The sequence below is a fragment of the Danio rerio genome, chromosome 9, assembly GCF_049306965.1.
Source record: "Danio rerio strain Tuebingen ecotype United States chromosome 9, GRCz12tu, whole genome shotgun sequence".
NCBI lineage: Eukaryota > Metazoa > Chordata > Actinopteri > Cypriniformes > Danionidae > Danio > Danio rerio.
In genome coordinates this window covers 42,525,001-42,543,080 of record NC_133184.1, presented here as the reverse complement: position 1 = coordinate 42,543,080, position 18,080 = coordinate 42,525,001, and the positions used below count along the sequence as shown (strand labels likewise).

Sequence of the window (18,080 nt, the reverse complement as noted above, 5' to 3'; positions counted from 1 at the left end):
GTGTGGAGTTTGCATGTTCGCATGGGTTTCCTCCAGGTGCTCCGGTTTCCCCCACTGGCCAAAGACATGCGCTACAGGTGAACTGGATGGACTAAATTGGCTGTAGTTTATGAGTGTGTATGGGTGTTTCCCACTACTTGGTTGCAGTTGGAAGGGCATCCGCTGTGTAAAACATATAAGTTGTCGGTTCAATCCGCTGTGGCGACCCCTAATGAATAAAGGGACTAAGCCAAAGGACAATTAATGAATGAATCAAGTTTTACAATGTGGAAATGTGGAAATTAAGATCCACTGTCAATGACAATACTTAACAATTGGTGAAAAAACCCTTCAGCTCCAAAATATACTGGATATCTTTCATTTCAGTACACTGTTGATGACAAGCAAAAGAACATTTCTGGGAATCACACATTAACATTGGCATCTCAGTGTCTTATTTAGGCCTCAAAATTCCCTCTATTCTGTATTTAACTTCATTTGAAATGACTCTGTATGTGCACGGCATTGCCATTTCGCCAGTGAATGTGATTTGCATGCTTACCATGTTTAGTGGTTTCAAAGAATCTCAGACTCTCTCATTTGCCTATAGTGCCTTGACCTTCCTCCAAGCGAGTTTTCCTCAGGCCAACATCTCAACTTCTCTACCACAACCTGTCATCAACAACGCCATAGACATTCTCACATACTTGGCTGCTTGGAAAGGCAGAGGTATGTTGAATTTGAACTATTAAACATGTTTTGTGAGCTGCATGGCAATAATAAGTGATAACATTTCTTAATAACCTATTTGGCAGCACAAGAGAGCGCTTATTAAATGAAGATGAAAGTAGTTTTGAAAAACTCACTGCGCATGTGTTTGAACCCACAGGCACTCACAAGGTTTTTTGATGATTGGTTGGCATGCTGGCATGAAATGTTCAGTATGTAGGGAAAAAGTTCATGTCTTTATTAAAGAAGTCATGGCTCTAGAAAGTTCTAGTCAGCGCAAACTGTGCTTTGATGACCCTCATATTGTTCCCAACCTGTATTTATTCTTTGTTGTCTACACCAATATGTATAAATCAAACAGTGACCATTCAAAGTTTCAAAGAGGACAAAAAAGTCACCCTTAAAGTAAACCATAAAACACACACGTTTCTGAGAAAGACTTCTGTTTAAATATTTTTAAACAAAATTAGTGAATATCATAGATTTTTTTACAGTGATTTACACAAGGCAACCTAATCAACGTCTATTAATGTAATAATAGGCTAGTTTATGTACCCAAAATATCCAGAGCATCACAGAAAATGATTTGTCATTTGAAATTATTATTTGACATTATGCTTAAAACCACTATGTACAGTGTGTTTTACCCATTTTTCAACATTAAGAACTTTTATTTTAACAATCTATATGCAAAGTCTAAAGCGCATGGTGCAAAAGGCACACTGTAAAAAGCAATTGCTTAAAAAAGTGAGCAAACCCATTGCCTTAAAAGTGGCAGGCTGATTTTACTTACAAAATGTCAAAAATTTCTGTTACAACTTAGAACTATTTAGTTCACTTCATTTAAAAAAATATATATATAATTATGCACACAGTTAACTTAATCATTTTCAGAGAATGCTCACTTAATTAAAAAAAAAAAAAGTAAAGACAGCTATCGCATTTTACAGTGTATTAAGGGTGCGTCTGAATCCACTTTTGCTGTTTTAAGGCCGGACAAATCATCTCTGCGCCCTAGTGTATGGTCTAACAGGGTTGTGCTTATTCTCTTAATGAGTTATGGGTGTGTTTTGAGCATAACATGATATGATATGATATGATAACTATATATTATGCCACCATACTTCACACTAGTCAAAAGTGCAGTCATCTTTTTATCTCGTTTTATATAGATACATATGTCAAACTGACTGATGTAATGAGCCCAAGCAGCATTGTTCTTCTCAGCTCAGACATGAAGGACCTTATCAGCCAAATCCAGATTCCTCTCGACAAGGTAAGCTTCCCATGGCTGCTCAGTCTGTTTTTTTTTTTTTACTCAACAATGTTCTCAGAGACTTTCAGAAAATAAATTCCCATAACACAAACACATTTTTACTCTCTTAGTGTATGCATGCAACAAAAGAGATTAGATACTGAGCTTTAAAGTTCCAATTGGCTAAAATGATATGGGAATCAAGTTTTCTTCTGTAAATAAGAAGATCCAAAATGCACACAAATAAAATGCATCACAAAATGTTACTAAGTAGCCAAAATATGTTTATAATTCTATTTAACGTCATGAATTTGAATGCATTTTGTTTAAAATTGTTTAAAATTAAAATTACCATCTTATAGTAAATGATTTACTGTATGTGTTTAATATTGACATAGACAACCACTGGAGTACAATTTGAAACATTTTGAAATATAATTATTCATTTGTCTTAATTGTTTATATAATAAAACCACCCAAAAGTAATTATTTATATGATAATTCTCAAAGTAGATTTTAAATAAATTATATAAATTGTAAGTTTGCATAAATCTATGGAATTAAAGCTCACAATTGTGCAAAAAAAAAATACTGTTGCAAAGATATATTTACTTTATTTCTAACAGATATTTTCTTAAATCTTTACTTTACTGAAATATGGGTGTAGCATGCAGGCTCTATGGTAAAATCAGATGCTCAAGGCATAAACTTTAAAATAATGACTTCTACTGAAAATGTTGACAGAGGTTTATGATATAAGAATTATAACGGAGCCTTAATTAAATGCATATTTTCGATGGAGAGATTTGAGGTAGTCATATAATTTTTATTTGAGATGATTAGTAAAAGCAGCCTATGCCGGTTTAAAAGGATTCAGTCAGTGTTTTCGTTTTGTAGTCTACATCTGTAATTTAAGTGAAAAATATCTAGAGCGGGCCTCTTTATTTTATTCTTTTTATGTAGTTTATTCTGTTTTTTCATGCTGTTGGAAACACTGAAGGTGCGTGTATATGCTGTTGTTCGCATGTTAAAATAAATCAGTATTTTTATAAGGCTGCCTTGTAGGCTGGACAAACGAAAACAACTTATTGCATTTTCGCTCCATTTTTGAATATCTGTAGTCAATGCACAAATGCACTATTAATGCTCACATTGGCTGTGTTTTGGGGAGAACCCAGTTATTTTACTCTGTTTGAAGATTAAGGTTTATATAAATAACTAATTACTCATTCACACCCACTCATACCTTTTAATCGACCTTCTCAGATTGCTGTGCTGTTCGCTGAAGAAGCCTTTCGCACTTTTTTGTGTGACCAAAACATCACTGCCTCCTATTGTTTGAGTTGGGATGTGAGCCAGGTGTTTCAAGGGATAGATACGTGGAAGGTTGCTGAACAGGTAAGGATCTCAGATATGCCAGTATTTTCCATTACTGGGTTATTTTTAGGAATGATTCATTTTATACTTCCTTCTAGGAGTTTAATAAGTGTTTGAGAATCAGAGAGCGAGAAAGTCTCAGTTGCAGTTCCTTGTTGGTACCTGCTCTCTTGTGGGAAAACACACAAACATCAGCTGAGCGTGTTACCTAGAAAACCAGCTTAGTCTGAACAGAAAACAACACTCTAGCCACTCTGAGACTGGATGCATAAATAGTATGTATGAGCTGCAGTCCTCCAGGGACCCCAATTAGACGTTCACCTCACCACAGAGGGAACTCCACGAGCCATATCCAATCACAATGAATGTGCATTCAAAACTCACACGGCGTGTACATATGAGAAAATGCATTTTAAGCCTGTAATTAGTAGAAGCCACAGTTAATTATGTTAATGTGATATACAGTGCTCAACATATTGTAAATGAGTATACCTCATTTTAAAAAAGAATATGTTTATCCATTTCTCAGTGAATATATGTAATATATTTTGATGAATTTGAACAAAACAGATTTATTTAACATATATATTAATTCAAATAATAATTAAAAAAAACAACTACAAACATTTTATTAATGAAAAAAAAATTAACACACACACACACACACACACACACACACACACACACACACACACACACACACACACACACACACACACACACACACACACACACACACACACACACACACACACACACACACACACATACATACAGATGCTAGATGCTAGATGCAGATGCTAGATTAGCTCAAGATTTGGCTTCATTACTGACTAATCCAGGGGTGCCTAAACTTTTTCTAATGAGTGGCTTAAAACCAAACTTTATTGAGGGCTGTGGGCTGAAGATAACAATACAAACTGTATTTATTTCCTACAATTTAAATACACTTATTGCTTTAAATTATATTAATAATTGCATTTTATTTTTTAAAATTATAACTAACTTATTACAGTAAAACATAAACATTTCCATTAACAACACAATAGAGTTCAATGCTCATCAATTTCTTTTCCTGTTATCCCTCGAGTGACTACTTACATTAAAAAAAAAAAATTTGATTCCTTTACAAAACAAAACAAATTACAAAACAAACAAACAAAATGTTACTTTAAATTTTTAATTTTGATCTCTGTCAAAGACAATCACCCATTATACTTCTCTTCTCAAATGGGATGGTAAGCCAAATCAAAGATTAGCAAGGGCCAACTTTGGCCCACGGGCCTTAGTTTGGGCATCTCTGGACTAATCTTATGTATATGCACTGATATAATATTGTAAAGCTTCCTATAGAAATTATTAATTTAAATGAAAGATTTTTGAGGGTTGTAGTCATATATGTTGAGCTCTGTATGTAAACTGTTAACAATTTGCTTCCGAAGAAGTTCTAGTTAAACACCTTAAGTTGAACCCACTTGCCTTTTTGTCTTTATAACATTTTAAACACACTGTATGTATGTTATAAAAAGCCTCTAATATGCTTTTTTGCTTGTGAATTAATTTGCAAAGCTTTACCCCTTTATTAGACATAAAACCATATTTTCCAACTTCAAGAAAAAAATTGGTCCCACTTTATATTAAGTGTCCCTAACTACTATGTACTTACATCAAAAAATAAATACAATGTACTTAGTGTGTTTATAATGTATTTGAGAACACTTGTGGTGCTTTTGAGTTGGGATAGAGGTTGGGTTATGGACAGGTCTGGTGGCATGGGTAGATTTAAGGGTAGGTTAAGGTGTAAGGGATGGTCAACAGTGTATTTACAAATGTAATTACAAAAGTTAATTACAGATGTAACTACATACATGTATTTAATGAATTTAAATTCAAGCTTAGGTACACAGTAAATACATGTATTTACACAATAAGTACATTGTAACAAACTATTAACTACTGTGTAAGTACATATTAGTTAAGGCCACTTAATATAAAGTGGGACCAAAAAATTTAATCATAGAAAAAACTGTAAAAAATATTCCTTAATCTGTTAAACATCCCTTGCGAAATATTTGAAAAATAATAAATATTGCACAGAAGGGTAAATAATGTTGCTCTCACTTGTATATGTATCTATACCACAAAACTTTGCGTCACATGAAAGCTGAATAAATGAGCTTTCCATTGATGCATGGTTTTGGACTATATTTGGCCAAGACTTAACTATTGAAAATGTGGATTCTTAAGGTTTAAAATAATCTAAATATTAAGGAAATCGCTTTTAAAGATGTACAAATTAAGTTCTAAGTAATTCATATTACTAACCAAAAATGTATTTGTTAAAAAAAAAATTTCAAATAGTGTTTATATGAGTGTATATAGTGTATATATACAGGGCCCTGTAAAGGGTTAAAGTGCATTAAAAAAGAACTGCCTTCTGTCAGAAACGCTAATCAGACAAATTGGTTTAAACTCTTTGAGAAGTGAGGTGATTTAAAATGTATAGTATGAGAAAATGAAAATGTTTTTGTGGAAGATCTCCAAAACAAAATGAGGAACATTTAAAATAGCATAATAGGAGCACTTTAACATTGTGAATGACAGTTTGGGTAACATATTCATGTTTCATGTCTGCATGTGCTCCCCTCAGGTACTGGTCGTCTGGAGTCAGAGCTCTGCCACAGCAGATCTGGGCTTCTCTAAGCAGGTCTTCAGCAGTCTGCTGGGTCTAATATATCCATCAAGCTTGGATTCTTTTCTCAAGCACAGCAGATCCCAGCGCAGCAGTGATGCTCAGCCACAGAGCCTAGTAGAACAATTGTATGTCAACCTAGACTACTTTGTATCTGTTAGGCTAGATCAGGGATGGGCAAACTGGATCCTGGAGGGCCGGTGTCCTGTATAGTTTTGCTCCAACCCTAATCAAACACACCTGCCTGCAGCTTTCTAGTAATCTTGAAGACACTAGCTGCGTCCCAAATCGCATACTTATGCACTATTCTACGCCATTTTGTAGTATTAATAGTGTAAGTAGTTTGTTCACACTGAAAACTCAAAAAATAATTAGTGCACTTTAATTACCCGGATGATGCACTCATTCAGCCGCTAAAATGAAGTGTGTAATGATGGACACTTCACGCACTCAACGACCGCATGTTTGCTTACGTAGCGGAAGGGGCGGAGCTATCGGAAGCACATGTTGAATAACTTTATTTATTTTGGATGGTGAAAGCAAAATTCTCCTAAGAGAGTGATTATAGGGCCTCCCGATGGTGAATGCGGCAATACTCACGGCAGGTATTATTTGATAATTCGGTTGTTTATTTCACTGATTTGGCAACTGTCAAACGTCATCAGGGAAACGGTTTGAATTTCCGCTTAGTAAAAAAAACATTAGTGTGCCATTTGGGACACCACTACATACATATACTATCCTGTTGAGTGTGGAAGTGCATAAGTACATAGTGCATGAGTGCATAGTGTATAGTGTGCCATTTGGGACGCAGCTACTGATTAGTGTTTTCAGGTGCTTTATTAGTGTTGGAGCAAAAGTCTGCAGGGACACCGGCCCTCTAGAATCAAGTTTGCCCATGCCTGGGCTAGATACAGGACTAAAACGGATTACAATGTTAACATGTATTTATTTACACAAAAAAACAAATACATATACAGAAAAGCAATTATTTTTAATCATCATTCTAAGCCCCATGGTGAAAATGTCTGCTTTTAAGGGGCATGGGCTTTAAAGTCTGTGTGAAATCAAAATTTGCTAGCACACATTTCTATTGCTTTAGTGAACAGTTAATCCGTTGAACTTAATCCACTGAAATATTTTTTTAGGTAAACTTCCATCAAACTCTGATCATTTGCTTCTGCATTTGAAGCTGCGGTCCTTCTCTGTTGACAACAAATATTTTTGCCGGCTTCAGCCACAATGTTATTAACCACGCCACTCTTACTGTTAGTTTGTTATGAGGTCATAATGAATCTGAACTCAATATTCAGTATCAATTGGAAGTACATCAACACACTGAAATAAAAGTCGAACCAACTTCCCGTTCATGTAGAATGTAAAGCTAGTTAGAAAATGGCTAATGTTTTCATTGGCTCACATTATTGCATAGGAAACAGCATCAACCCATTTTACTATTGTATGAGAAAGGGAGTAAGTGTTTAACAACATTATAAAACCATAATTCACAGACAAATCAAAATACAAATTAATAATATTACATATTGGTCTGTCAGATTCAGATTTCAGTCAAACTCTTGTTGCCATCTCTCCATTGTAGTGTTTTTAACATGTACATACTGTAGACAGCAGCACTAATAATAATTGATTATATTCACTTTGATACATAACAATGATTAAATCTAGTGTAGGCTGGATATAGATGAAGCAATACAATGAGAAAATAATCTGTGAGGAGTTTTTTTCCAGGAACAAATAACCTGTACTTACTAGATTGGTAATAGTTATTGAGGAAGTGTCTTAAAACTTGGCTGAAATGGCATCTGCCAAATCTGGTTTGATCGAGAGGCACATGACTTTGTGCTTGAGTTTGATTTCCACCAGCCACTTCCTCATGGTTTATCTTACATGTGAACGAAGAAAGGAAACCTATTTTAAAGGTTATTGAAACTAATTCTCAACCTCTTTATGATTTCACAGAATCTTTGGATTGGGCAGCACAGCACTTGATTTTCTACAAGGCATCCCAGGCTGGGAGTACATTCAGACATTCATGATGGGGGGCTTTTCATCTATGCAGGTGGCAAGAGTTGCAATGGAAGCGCAGCTACGTATGTATCAGCATGTGCAGATAATTATGTTATGCCAAACAGCTTCCAATTCAATTTAATTCATCTTAAATCTGTTTCACAGCTATCATTGATGTGGTTCTGAAGGATGCCAAGTATGTCCAGGAGGTCTTCCTTTTTCTAATGCGGAATGAGACATTTGCTAATGCCTGGACTGAGTATGCTATGGACTCTGTTGTGCAAACCGTGTCCATGGTAGGTGCAAAAAAAAAGTGTAGTCTTCATGTACACTACCTGACAAAAGTCCTGTTGCCTATCCAAGTTTTAGGAACAACAAATAATAACTTGACTTGTCATTTGGTATCAGAAGTGGCTTATATGAAAGACAAAGGCCTCTAGATTACACTTATTTCACCCAAATAAAATATGATTATGCCTTGATTTTTAGATATTTAATTAGGAAACAAAAGTCTTGTCACTTAACAAAAATATTATGGTGCAGTGGAAAAAGAATTAATATTATGTATGACTCCCATGAGCTTGGAGGACTGCATCCATACATCTCTGCGATGACTCAAATAACTTATTAATAAAGTCATCTGGAGTGGCAAAGAAAGCATTGCAGGAGTTCATCAAGATTTTCTGGATTCATCTTAAATACCTCGTCCATCTTACCCCAGACGTGCTCAATAATGTTCATGTCTGGTGACTGGGATGGCCAATCCTGGAGCACCTTGACCTTTTTTGCTTTTAGGAACTTTGTTGTGGAGGCTGACATATGAGAAGGAGTGTAATGTAATGGGCAGCACAAATGTCTTGATACCTCAGGCTGTTGATGTTGCCATCCAGTCTGTAGATCTCTTGCACGCCCCCATACTGAATGAAACCCCAAACCATGATTTTTCTTTCACCAAACTTGACTGATTTCTGTGAGAATCTTGGGTCCATGTGGGTTCTATTAAATCTTCTGCAGTATTTGTGATGATTGGGATGCAGTTCAACAGATGATTCATCTGTAAAATCTACCTTCTGCCACTTTTCCAAATGATCAACTAGAAGTCAAGTTACTATTGTTTGCTGTTAGAACTGGGATCGACGACAAGGTATTTGTCAGGTAGTATAGTTTGCATTAAAGTCTTCATTGGATGACACTCTACTGTTTAATGCAGATTCTACAGGGAAACACGAGCTGCGCAGACCTTTCTGCTCCTTGGGCTTGGATGTCAAAGTACAGCTCTATAGACATTCAGTTGTGGAGTACTCTGCTTTGTTCTGGGAGTGATACAAAACTTGAGCAAATCTTGCTAACAGCACTTTTGCCTGTAATTCAAAAGGTAAAGGCACGCGGTTAGCTGTGCACAACAATTAATGTGTGACAAAAATGGTGGTATTAATAAATTAATTATTATTATTTATGTCTAAACGTGTTTTCACAGGGCCAACAGTTGGTCGATGTTCTGAATGGAACTGTTATGTACAACGTGACACCCTCCACACTTATGGCAGAGTGGCACAGTCTTTACACAACCTACATTCAGTATGCCAATTCCGCCCAGAAACTGCAGACTGACCTTAATGAGGAGTATTTTGCCGCTTGGATCCCAGGGAACATTTCAGCTAGTTTGTTCCAAATTCTGTCGACCAGGTCAGAAACCTACCTATTGTTCAATAACTGCTCAATAACCAGGGGGTTGCATGTTAAGAATTACATCAAGCAATGAATCACACTATTGAGGTTCCTGTAGAACAGTATTTCTCAACTGGTTTGGCCATTGAAACCAAATGTTCTCTCACACACATATACTGTATAAACAGAAGCACCACTCCACTCTACTTAACACACACGATGAGTAAGCATTAAATAAATGAGTTTTTGTTGATACAATAGTTTTCTAAAAGCATTATGAGCCACCACAGTTATTCAAAAGAAATTCCATGCTGGTCATTTCTCTCCTCCCTTCTTTTTAATGAGGTGACGTACAGTTTGTGCAATTGGATTTATGTGTGCAATTGGAAAGGGTGCTCTGAGCACAAAATGCTGACAAGTCAAAAAAGGTTACATTCTATGGGCTCTATTTTGACAGTCCATCCGCAGAGCGCAAAACACAGGGCGCAAACGCTTTCAGGGCATGTCAGAAGGTATTTTTGCTAATTTACGGACGGAAAAATGCGCTTTGCGCCAAGGCGCATGGGCTTAAAGGGTTGAGTTTATTTTCTTAATGAGTTATAGGTGTGTTTTGAGAATAAACCAATTAGAGACTCATCTCCCATTCCCTTTAAGACCCAGCTTTGTTGCGCCAAGAGCGCATTCGCTATTTACAGGACGCAAAGTACAGTAAGTCTAAGTGGAAAAAATGAGCATTTCACAAGCAAACAGTTAACAGTTAACAGTATTTTAACAGAAAACTGTTAAACAGAGCATCTACTGCGTGAGAATGAGAGATAATGGAACTACTTTCACTTTTGCTCTTGGAAAGGGAAACCTTTACGCACAGACATCAATTAGCCTATAAATAATTAATTTCGTTTGTTAAGCGCAAAGATTTGTTTCAAAACTATTTCTAAATTCAGTTCTAATTTCTAGCAAACGAATAAATGAACAATAATGACCAAGTGTGGTCAAAATACTGAGTTGTTTCCAAATACACCTGCCATGCCCCATATGGTCTAAAACCTGACAGGTGGGCAAATCTAAGCTTGTTTTTAATAAAACAAATATAAATATGGATATATTAAATAATACTGCTAATAATAATAACATTATACAAAAGCAAATTGTTATGAATGAACTGAAAAAGCCTCCCGAGATGAAGAAGACATAAAAGCAGTGGTTTTTCATATTTATGTAGGCTAGAAAATAGTATGTTTTGTTATATTTTAATCCTTTATATTTATATCTTATATCTATTCTTATTATATCCTATACATATCCTTAATATTAAAATTTTTTCATATGTAAAAATATTTGCCTATTGCTCTCTTGTGCGTATTAAGCAGTGCGTAAGCGAGGCGCAACTCTGCGCCGGAGTTTAGACTGGGTTAGTTTTGGTCTAATGAAAAATCTATTATAGTTTCTCAAAATAGCAACGCGCCAGCGGTCCGCCTCAGAACGCCTTCCGTTTTAGACCAGAACGCCTATGGGCGCACAAATGAGCGCTAATGCATTTGCTATTTAAACAGCGTAGCACAACGCCTCAAAACGACTCTTGCGCCAAGCTGAAACTACCAAAAGACTATTGTGCCACGCCTTGCGCCGCGTCTTGCGCCACACTGCGCCGGGTGTATGATAGGGCCCTATATGTGAAAGGGGCAGGATTTTAGATGTACCTGCATTACTAGTGGGCCCCTGTTATTTCTTGATTTGTCCATTATTGTCAGATTCTCCTATATCCTGTAGGGATATTTTACAGTTTGAACCCAAAGAATGACCAGTCTGTGAGATGAGGAAGAGCCGTAGTCAGAGATTCAAATAAATAAAGTTTACTGAAGATAGTTTGAAGTTTGATCAGCAGAAGCTAGCTTTAACACTCTTAATGAGTTTCTAGGCCGCTCTGCTTACAATCACAAATCAGCAACAATTATACTCTCACATAACGTCATTAACTGCGTCATACATGTAGGTGTTTTAACCTGACTGGTTAAAGCACAAATAGACTTAGAACATTTCCACGTGGGTGCTTGCGTACAACTTTGAATGATATCTCAATATCTTAAGCATACAAATGTCAGACATCCATAGGCTGTGTACTCTCAGCCATGTTTATCAAAACTGGTTTAAAACCTGTATAATATACATTCAGGCTGCTATATTCTCACTACACAAAGTCTATCTTGTATAAAAAGGAAAACACTTTAGAAAGTATTAACACCTAACGATACAAATAGGACAACAGTTGTTTTCAGTCATAAAGTCCTTGAGTTCCACTAAAGAGGTCTCCATGACCTCTGACCTGGTTTTCGTGGCTTCTAAAAATAAAGTAAAAATAGACCGACAAAGAGAGGAACAGGGACACAGAACATTCTTACATCAAGCAATATGTTAACTTTATTCATTAGTCCAAGTCATTTCAAAAGTAAATACTGATTCAAATAATTACATTAATAAAATACTGAGAAAAAAGGAGAATTAGAAAAAGAATAATTGTTTAGCCTTGCTGAGACGGATTGAAAGACAGAAATCCGACCTGATCACTCCCATTCAAAAAGTCTTAATCATGAAATATGCTATTAATCAGATTGTGCTACCATCGTAAATTTTAATGTTAGGTGGTGGTTTTAAGGCTGTATAATCACCCTATCCTACCCTAATCAATAATACTAACATTAGAACCATACAGTGTTAGGGGTATAATTTGGCAGGTAAAGTATCACCATTTCTAAATCTTTCCCACTGATAGTGAAACAGACCCTACTGAATGTGTTTTGATTGGTCTTTAGCAGAACTTGTTTTTCTCATTCATATGAAATACATCTGACAATAAGTGTTAACAATTTTCATGTACATCTTTCAATGTCCCCATGTTGTTGTGACCCAATTTTGGATGGCAACCCACCAGTTGAGAAACACTGCTGTAGAATACTTTAGAGCTCTGCCTAGCTTAGCTCTATTGTTATTTAGTAAATTGATTTTAAAGTTGTGATTTTTAATTTCTTGTGAAACAGAGGTACTGTGGAGTTTGAGAATTTGGGTTCTCTGCTTGAGGAGAGTTATCTGTGGCCCTCCATTGAACCATATTTTCATGTGGCTTATTGGATTTTGACATACCAGCCTAACGCCACTGCATCATCAAACTGTGAGTGTGAAAAATGTTTGTCTTTATTAAATCAGCAGGCTTAATACATTCTAGCTATGTTGTGAGTTCACAATGTCCTTATTCATTTTAAAACATTATATTATTTTTGTAGGCACCCTTACTTCATCTAACCTGACATGTCAGACCGGATTTAACTGGAAAGAAATAGCTCCACTGATTCAGTCTTTGATATCTGAAGTGTCAAGAGAACCTGACAGCCTTCTAAGGTAGTGATTATACATTTATTAATTCCATTTTTTTACATTTCTAATTCAAGATTTAAATCTAGAATATTTTGTCACACACTAAATATATTAATGCATTTTTTTATAATGATTTTAGACCTCTTCAGGGAACTGTGGATTTCCTCCAAAACAGTTACATGGCACTTCTGCAGCAAGTCATTGCTAATGGCTTACCTGACCAGCAGTATGGTACTGACCTTCCAATACAAGACATGCTGCTGAATCTCATTAATACAGTTGAAAAAGATATTCAATTCCTCACCACCATTGAGTCTGCACAGCAGTTTGACACTCAGCTCTCACTTACTCTGTTAAATGACATCATGGCGGCTCTTGGACTGGGAAGCATAGATAACTTGTCGGGAGGTTTCCAAAATATCACCACACCCCCTTTAATCATGAATGTCCTTGAGCTCTTGCAAAATAAGTCCGTCCAGATGCTCAATGGTGAGCAGAGTTTTGCAGTTCTTCAAACAGTTTTGAGCCAACTTGGAGCCATCTTGCCTATAGAGCAGCAGCAGCAGTTAGAATCAGGGCTAAATAAAACATATACCCTCATTGGAGATTTGGAGATCTGTTCCACTCTTGGTCAGGACTGTGTTGCTAATGTGCAGAATGTATTTGATTTACTTGGTGCAATGCTTGCATTTGAAAATAATATCACCATCCCGGTCACACCTCTTGAGGGTAACATGACCCTCCCTTTTGCAGTTGATGTGCTTGAATTGTTCTTGCCTTGGAACATGTCCCAACCAGCAGAAACCTCTATGGAAATTGTAAGGAAGCTTCAACATCTTCTTGAGCAGGCTTATGCTTCTCCGTTTTTCAACATCAGTCAAGGTCTACAAGGTTCCAATCTCACCACTTTTGACTTAGAACAAGTCATCTCTGTAATTCAGAACATTCAGTCAGCATCTATACTGCAGACTCTAAATATGTCAATTCAGATCTCACAATGCCTGAACACTCAAACACCAGGGGATCCTGCCAGTGAAAAGTCTAAATGTGTCCTTCAGCTCATTCAGAATGCTGTTGGTTTACTTGAAATGCTACCTGTGTCAGAAAACATTCAAACGACTCTTAAGGACTGGCTTAATATCACTGCAGTGGAGTATCAGAAGCTAAATGACATGCCCAGCTCTGAATCTGACCCATATGCATTGACCGAGGAAATTCTGATAGCAACACTATCAGCTATCAGACAAAACCTTCAGGGTCTCAATGCGGAGAATGTCACTGATATTACAAATGAGCTCAATGTTCTGGAAGATCTAATGACAAAGCTATTCAGAGAACAGTATCCGTATCACACCATAAACTCAACATTGATGGAGCAGGGGCAGTATGCACAGAAAATGTATGGAGAGATCGCAATGTGGTATCTAAACAAGCTTGGAAATTCCACCAATAATAGTAGTATGCTGGTCGAGATTCTCCATCAACTGATACTTATAACAGAATTGCAGATGGAACTCCAGAATACAGAGGCAGATATGGTGACGCTTGCAATGAATGAGATACAGAACTTGACCCATGTGCAGCTTCCTCTGGAGGGTGAGGATCTTGTACAAATTGCCAATGCAATTATGGCCATTCTGAAAGGTGAGCTGGCACTGATGAAAGAGCAGCTCAAGATTCAACAGGCATTCTATAATTATCTTGGCTCCCAAGTGAACATTAGCATTCCTGCTGAAATCGAGGCTCAGATCATGACATACATCTACATTACAAAGGACACAATCACTAACCCACAAGTGAAGACAGCACTTGGCAAAATATTGCAATGGAAGATTAGCTCTCTGAATATCACAACACTTGGAATGGACCTTGGGCAGCTTCTTCAAGCCATGATTCCCCTGCTCCCTCCAAATGAGTATCTTGCTGTTGTTGAGCAGATCTCCCAGAATGTAAACCATGCTCTAATGTTGGCTAGCAGTGATGGTGTCCAAAATGAAAAGTTCATCGAATCCATCGTTAGTGCTGTAGGAATGGAGCTGGAGAGTATAGCAAATGAGACTGGAGCTCTACATCAGGATGTGGTGGTCGATATTCTTGATGCTTTTAAAGGCTTCCTTGAGTTGATCCTCACCCCAGATATGAGCTTTGCTCAAAATAACAACCTCACACAAGAGACTGTTAAGAAGGTTGAAGGACTGGTTCTTGCCCTTTTGCCAGCAGAGGCTGCTGAGGTGTTGGTTCCCATCACCAACAGCATTCTCACCTATTTGAAAACCGTCTCAGAGCCAGGAGGTCTGAATTACTGGAATGACCTGTAAGTGCCGACAGTGATATATTTGTCTAAATAATTCAGAATTTCTCTCTTTTTATTTACAACATGTATACCTATTAATAGATCAATTTCTGTTTTTCAGCATTATCAGTGTGATGGGGGAACTTCAAAATACTTTGCCATCAAACAACACAGCTCAGCCCACAGTATCCATGTTGATAAAGGTCCTAGAAATGGTTATTGGTTCAAATGGGGGCAACATGACAAAGGACTGGATCATTAACCAACAGTTGGCAATTGCACTTGACACAATCTTTCAGGGGAATGTTAGCTATGAAGAACTTGCAAACGCTGGGGTGAATGTTTATCAGCTTTTGGAAGCATTAGTCCCCTTACTCTCCCCTGAGGACCAAGCCTTTCTTGCTATTGCTGAGCAGGTGGCTCAGACAGTTTTTGCCACTGATGGAGGTCTTCAAAATGAAAACTTCACAGAAGCCATCATCAACAGTATCAAGGTGGTTCTGGAGAGTTTGTCGAATGAAACCGGAACTCTATCTCAGGATGTGGTGGAGAATATTCTTGGTGCTTTTAATGGTTCTCTTGAGCTGATCCTGAACCCCAGTTTGAGTTACTCCCAACTTAACAGCCTCACACAAGAAATCATTGGGATGGTAGAGAAAGCAGTTAGTGCCCTTTTACCAGACGAGGCAGCTGAGGTTTTGGTTCCAATCAAAAACACATTATTAACCTACCTGAATAACACTTCCCAACCTGCTGGATTTGATCAATGGAGTAAACTGTAAGTGTAGTGACTGTTGTTGCATATTGTTTTTGTTTTTTTTTTTGGTTGAGGCTTACTTTGCAACCACATTTGTAATTATGTACTGTCTGTGTATATTTAGATTAAAACTGATAGTTATATTGTTTATATTTTTCAGCATCCTAAATGTTATGACAGAGCTTCAGAATTCCCTGCCGTCAAACAACACAGCTCAGTCCGTCATATCAACGATCGTCAAAATCACAGAAGTTCTTCTGGGCTCAAACGATGGCAACATGACAAAGGACTGGATCATCACTCAACAACTGACAATGGATCTTTCTGCGATTTTCCAAGGGAATGGTAGTTTTGAAGATCTTGCAACAGCTGGGGTAGATCTTGACCAGCTTTTGCAAGCCCTGGCTCCCTTACTCACCCCTGAGGACAATGCCATCATTGCTGTTGCTGAACAGCTGGCTCAGATAGTAAACTACGCTGGCACTGATGGAGGTCTCCGAAGTGAAAACTTCACAGAAGCCATCATCAACGCTGTCAAGGTGGTTCTGGAGAGTTTGTCTAATGAAACTGGAGCTCTACCTCAGAATGTGGTGAACAATATTCTTGGTGCATTTAATGGCTCACTTGAGCTGATCTTGAATCCCAATATGAGCTATGTTGAACTTAGCAACCTCACACATGAAATTATTGGCATGGTAGAGGAAGCAGTTAATGCCCTTTTTCCAGAAGAGGCAGCGGATGTAATGGTTTCAATCAAAAACATAATTTTAACCTTCTTGAATAGCACCTCCCAACCTGCTGGATTTGATCAATGGAGTGAACTGTAAGTGTAGTGGCTATTTTATGCATCTTTTTTTCTTGTTGACCCTCACTTTGCAACCACATTTGTAGCTATTGTGTGTGTATTTGGAGTACAACTGACAGTTATACTGTTTATATTTTTCAGCATCACAAATGTTATGACAGAGCTTCAGAATTCCCTGCCATCAAACAACACCGCTCAGCCCATCATATCAATGATCATCAAAATCACAGGAGTTCTTCTGGGCTCAAATGATGGCAACATGACAAAGGACTGGATCATAAACCAACAACTGACAATGTCGGTTTTTGCAATTTTTCAGGGGAATGCTAGTTTTGAAGATCTTGCAACAGCTGGGGTAGATCTTGACCAGCTTTTGCAAGCTCTGGCCCCCTTACTCACTCCTGAGGACAATGCCATCATTGCTGTTGCTGAACAGGTGGCTCAGATAGTAAACTACGCTGGCATTGATGGCGGTCTCCAAAATAAAAACTTCACAGAAGCCATCATCAACACTATCAAGGTGGTTCTGGAGAGTTTGTCTAATGAAACCGCAACTCTATCTCAGGATGTGGTAGAGAATATTCTTGGTGCTTTTAATGGTTCACTTGAGCTGATCCTGAACCCCAATATGAGTTACTCTCAACTTAACAGCCTCACACAAGAAATCATTCGGATGGTAGAAGATGCAGTTAATACCCTTTTACCAGAAGTGGCAGCTGAGGTATTGTTTCCAATCAAAAACATATTTTTAACCTACCTGAATAACACTTCTCAACCTGCTGGATTTGATCAATGGAATGAACTGTAAGTGTAATCACTATTTATTGCATAATGTTTTTTTTTTTCCTTTCATGTTGACCCCACACTTTGCAACCACATTTGTAGTTATGTTCTGATTTTATATTTTGGAGTAGAACTGACAGTTTTACTGTTGATCTTTTTCAGCATCATAAATGTGATGACAGAGCTTCAGAATGCCTTGCCATCAAATAGCACAGCTCAGCCTACTGTATCCATGCTTCTAAAGGTCCTCAATATTATTATGAGTCCAAATGAAAGCAACTCTACAATGGAATGGATCATTACTCAACAACTGACGATGGCACTTTCTGCGATTTTCCAAGGGAA

The 18,080-nt window shown here is 37.3% G+C and overlaps 1 protein-coding gene across 2 annotated transcripts in view; it reads left to right on the top strand.

The window, feature by feature from the left end:
• abca12 (ATP-binding cassette, sub-family A (ABC1), member 12) overlaps nucleotides 1-18,080 on the top strand; it is a 161,177-nt gene that overhangs the window by 32,153 nt on the left and 110,944 nt on the right. For both annotated transcript variants that reach the window (XM_073913004.1, XM_681540.10), the window contains 15 exons: nucleotides 590-708; nucleotides 1,881-1,984; nucleotides 3,230-3,361; nucleotides 5,991-6,160; nucleotides 8,013-8,143; nucleotides 8,226-8,356; nucleotides 9,271-9,435; nucleotides 9,538-9,746; nucleotides 12,764-12,894; nucleotides 13,007-13,121; nucleotides 13,237-15,411; nucleotides 15,512-16,168; nucleotides 16,308-16,970; nucleotides 17,094-17,756; nucleotides 17,898-18,080. The exon at nucleotides 17,898-18,080 is cut by the window's right edge and continues 471 nt beyond it. In XM_073913004.1, coding sequence (XP_073769105.1) covers nucleotides 590-708; nucleotides 1,881-1,984; nucleotides 3,230-3,361; nucleotides 5,991-6,160; nucleotides 8,013-8,143; nucleotides 8,226-8,356; nucleotides 9,271-9,435; nucleotides 9,538-9,746; nucleotides 12,764-12,894; nucleotides 13,007-13,121; nucleotides 13,237-15,411; nucleotides 15,512-16,168; nucleotides 16,308-16,970; nucleotides 17,094-17,756; nucleotides 17,898-18,080 — 5,748 coding nt within the window. The remainder of the gene's footprint in view (nucleotides 1-589; nucleotides 709-1,880; nucleotides 1,985-3,229; nucleotides 3,362-5,990; nucleotides 6,161-8,012; nucleotides 8,144-8,225; nucleotides 8,357-9,270; nucleotides 9,436-9,537; nucleotides 9,747-12,763; nucleotides 12,895-13,006; nucleotides 13,122-13,236; nucleotides 15,412-15,511; nucleotides 16,169-16,307; nucleotides 16,971-17,093; nucleotides 17,757-17,897) is intronic.